This window comes from Myotis lucifugus, unplaced genomic scaffold, assembly GCF_000147115.1.
Source record: "Myotis lucifugus unplaced genomic scaffold, Myoluc2.0 scaffold_3332, whole genome shotgun sequence".
Lineage (NCBI taxonomy): Eukaryota > Metazoa > Chordata > Mammalia > Chiroptera > Vespertilionidae > Myotis > Myotis lucifugus.
The window spans coordinates 3,635-7,893 of NW_005874380.1; the positions used below are offsets into that span (position 1 = coordinate 3,635).

The following is a 4,259-nucleotide window of genomic DNA, read 5'->3' on the forward strand; positions in this document are numbered from 1 at the left end:
CCAGTGGGAAAGGCGCTCTGAGCGGTGGGGTCTGCCCTAGAGGAAGCAGGACTGGGGGGTCCCTGCCCTGGGCTAAGGGTGAGCACTGATGCCTTCTCCTCTCCTGGTTTGGCTCCTTGGGGACCCTGAAGCCAGAACTAAAGCTGAGGGACCCAGGAGAGAACTGAGGGGCCGGTGCCCTGGGCTGACTTCCTCCCGGCCTCTCTCCAGGGCCCGTGTGCAGGCCCGGCTGGTCCAGAGCCCCTGGGGCAATCCCGGCTGTGAAACCAGGTTGCACACAAGCCCATTTCTCCTTCCTTCTCCCCAGGCCGAGTGCGCAACAGCACCCTCCACCCCAGATGTCCAAACCCCAAGAGGCCCCCAGGCCAAGAGGCCAGCAGCGACCCCAGGCCTCCTGGCCGCACGGCCACTCCCAGGGAAGCTGGCCTGCATGTCCATGGGGCCGCTGAGCCCCTGGCACGCTGGCCTCTCCTCTCCCAGGTGCTCTCTCCCTGCAGCCGCCCGGGCCTGTGGCCACTAGAGCACTGACCGGGCTCATCTGGGATCAAATGGGAAGAGACGTCCCGAAAGCTGGGAGCAAAGAGGAGACGGTGGCCCCATCCGGCTGGAGGTCAGGGAGGCTTGGTTGGTGGCCGGGCGTGTCAGGCAGAGAGGAGGGAGCAGGAGGCTCCGGGCCGAGAGGAGGGGTGCATGCAGCAGCCTGGCGCCTGGGGCCTGTAGGGCTGGGGGATGGCAATGGTAGGAAGGAGACTCCAGGCCCTGCCCGGCTGGTGTGGCTCAGTGGTTGAGCGTGAAACTGTGAACCAGGATGTCACAGTCCCATCCCTGTCAGGGCACAGGCCCAGGTTGCAGGCTCAATCGCAAGTTTGGGGCGTGAAGGAGGCAGCTGATCCATGATTCTCTCTTATCATTGATGTTTCTCTCTCTCTCTCTCTCTCTCGCTCTCTCCCTTCCTATCTTAAATCAATAAAAATACACACACACACACACACACACACAAAGACTCCAGGACCAGATGCTAGTGAAGGGTAGAGGGGCTCCTGAAATGGGGGTTGGGGGGGAAATGGGTCATCAGCAGCCAAAGGATTCCCGTGACAATGGTGACCATGGTGACGATGGTGAGGATGGTAATGATGGTGAAAATGGTGATGATAGTGATGATGGTGATGATGGTGAGGATGGTGAGGATGGTGAGGATGGTGACGATGGTGAGGAAGTTGACTGTGGTCTGAGTGGTAATCGAACCCCGAAAAAGGCAGGCTGGGGCGAGCCCCTCTCTCCCCAGGACAGAGGGCGGCCATGGCTTCTGAGGGTCTGGTCAGCCTCCTCCTGTGTGGCAGAAGCCCACCCGCACGCACCCGCCTGGCGAGGGCTCAGCCTGGAGGCTGTGGAGAGCCACTTCAGAGGGCAGCCATGGCTGGAGCCTGGGGCCTGGAGGAGATGGCATCTGGAGGTTGAGGCTGCATTCAGAGGGGAGGAAGGGAGGGCGTGCAGGAGCCAGACGGGGGATGGGGTGGGGAGAGGGGAAGTGTCCCAGGAGGAAGAAGGAGCAGGTGGGGACATGGGGAAACCATTTCTTCACGTTGCCCTGGAGCGACCTTGCCCACCGAGCAGCAGCCTGTGAGGCAACAGGGAGCTGAGGCAAGCCCAGCCCCCGGGGCCCGCGCAGGGGGGGCACCCGGCCCGGCTGCATAAAGGGGGCCCTGCGTGCTGGGGGGACTCCACTCGGGGACATGGAGACCCAGAGGAGCCGCCTGTGCTGGGGGTGCTGGCCGCTGCTGCTGTTGCTGCTGGGCCTGGCCATGCCCACGCCTCTGGCCGCCGCCCGGGCCCTGACCTACCAGGAGGCCGTGCGCCTGGCTGTGCAGGGCTTCAACCAGCGCTCCCGGGAGGCCAGCCTCTACCGCCTCCTGCAGCAGGACCTGCAGCCCCAGGGCGTGAGTGGGGGGCGGGAGGGGCTCTGCTCTGGCCTCCTGCCACTCCCTGGGCTTCTGCTTGGCTGCCCTCAGGGAGGCTGCTCCCTCCAGGGGTCCCCCCTCCGCCAGGGCACCTCCCAGGGCTGTGTCCCCTCCCAGGGCTGTGTCCCCTCCCAGAGGCCGCTTCCGCCTGCCAATCTATTCTGTGCAATGAGGTCCCCCCCCCAACCCCCACTCAGGCTTCAGGCTTCTGGGTCCCAGGGAAGAGCAGGCCATCGGGGCTGGGGTGTGACTCCCTGCTTTATTTATTTATTTATTTTTAAAAATCTATTTTTGTTTTCGTTTTATTATTATTATTAGTTTAAAATCCTCACCCGAGGATATTTTTCCATTGATCTTTAGAGACAGTGGAAGAGAGAGGGAAAGACGGAGAGAAATATCGATGTGAGAGACACATCTATGGTTGCCTCGTGCACGAGTAAACCCACTGAGCAACACCGGCCAGGGCTGAAATAGACTTTTATTGATTTCAGGGAGGAAGGGAGAGGGAGGGAGATAGAAACATCCATGATGAGATTCATGGATCGGCTGCCTCCTGCACGCCCCCTCCTGGGGATCCAGCCAGCAACCCGGGCAGGTGCCCTTGACCAGGAATTGAACCCAGGACTGAAGGTGCCCTGAGCCAAACGGACCAGGACACGGCCCTGCTCTGAGTGTCCTGTGCTCATCTGCCTCCCACACAGGAGGCCCCAGGAGTCCTGGCCCCGGGTCCCCTTGGAGCTGGGCAGGCTCTGCCCTCTCCCCCTGCCCACACCCAGCACCCAACCAGCCCCAGGGACAGGGCAGGGGCTGCTGAAGGCTGTTCTCTTTGGAGGGGGCGGGGCGGGGTGAGACCAGGGGAGCAAGCAGAGGCCCAGCCCTGGTCTCCCCACTTTCTCTCCCGCCAGGACCTGAACCCAGACACCCCGAAGCCCGTGAGCTTCACCCTGAAGGAGACTGTGTGCCCCAGGACGACGCGGCAGCCCCCTGAGGAGTGTGACTTCAAGGAGAACGGGGTGAGCTGGGGGCTGGGGCGCCCCGAGATGCTGGACAGGAGGCCTTGGGGCCCATTCCCAGGGCCGGGGGGGCCGGGAGGGCTCAGCTCCGGGTGGAGGTGTGACCTGCGCCCTTGCAGCTGGTGAAGGAGTGCGCGGGGACCGTCACCCTGGACCAGGACACCGGCTACTATGACGTCGTCTGCGAGGAGGTGAGGGGCCCCTTCTGAGACCTGGGGGCCGATGGGTGTGGCCCTGGAGCGTCTGGGCCCAGGGAGCCCCCTGCCCGTCCTCCCCTAGCCCCAGCCTGGATCTGAGTGGGGTCCCTGCCCAGGAGCCTGTTAGAAAGGCCCCCCCCCCCCTGACCTGCAGCCTCAGACTCCGGGTGAGGCCCAGCAGGGGGCATGCAGCCACCTTCCAGAAGGTTCCTGCTGAGGCTGGGGGGCCGCTCACTGTGCTGATGAGCTTTCAGCCCGGCTCCGCCTCGGCTTTGCTGGATGGGCCCTGGGACCTGGGGAAGCCACTAGCCACCTCTGGGCCTCAGTTTCCCCATCTGTTTAAGGGGTGGGGGCTCCACCACAGGCTCCAAGGTCACAGGCAGAGGGGGAGCCGGGCCCCTAGGCGCCTCGCTGGCCCCGGAAGGGGGTGCAGGTGGGGGCTCCTGACCCTGGCCCAGCCCCACATGGAGCCCGTTTTCTCCCCCTGCACAGATCAAGGACGTTGGATTGATCCTCTGGGGGTGGAGGCCTCCGGGCGCCTTAGGGCGCCTTTGGGACAGGATCAGGTATCGAGTCAGGAGACCCAGGGACGTTTCCGAGAACCTCTCGCCTTAAGAAGAGCCCTGAGTTCTGTTTGGCCCTGGCCCCGGCCTCTGCGCTCTGACCAATAAAATCTGGGAAAGCCACCTCCTCAGGCGTCACTGTCACTTGTGTCGCCTTCTCTCGATCCCGCAGTGAATCCCATGTGGCTCTGTGTGTCTCTTTTCCTGAAAATCAGTAAATGGGGGGGGGGGGGCCTTGGGCGGTGGCTCAGGTGATTGGAGCATCGTCCTGGACCCAAAGGGTTCGGTTCCGTCCCCGTCAGGCACATCCCTGCTCTCAGGCCCATCCCTGGTTGCGGAGCATTTGGGAGCCAACAGGTCAATGTTTCTCGCTCTCATTGGTGTCTCTCTCCCTCTCTCTCTCTCTCAAAATCAATAAAAACAAGAAATCCCTGGGTGAGGATTAAGGCCGGGGTGGTCAGTGGTTGAGCACTAACCTGTGAACCAGGAGGTGGCAGTTGGATTCCTGGTCAGGGCACAGGCCCGGGT

At 62.9% G+C, this 4,259-nt stretch overlaps 1 protein-coding gene across 1 annotated transcript; it reads left to right on the top strand.

The window, feature by feature from the left end:
- Positions 1–1,733: 1,733 nt before the first annotated feature.
- On the top strand, positions 1,734–3,837 carry LOC102436253 (cathelin-like). Its single transcript, XM_006108738.3, has 4 exons — positions 1,734–1,937; positions 2,864–2,971; positions 3,091–3,162; positions 3,661–3,837. The coding sequence occupies exons 1-4, from the start codon at positions 1,734–1,736 to the stop codon at positions 3,781–3,783; spliced, it is 507 nt and encodes a 168-aa protein (XP_006108800.3). The 3' UTR covers positions 3,784–3,837.
- The last annotated feature ends 422 nt before the right edge of the window (positions 3,838–4,259 follow it).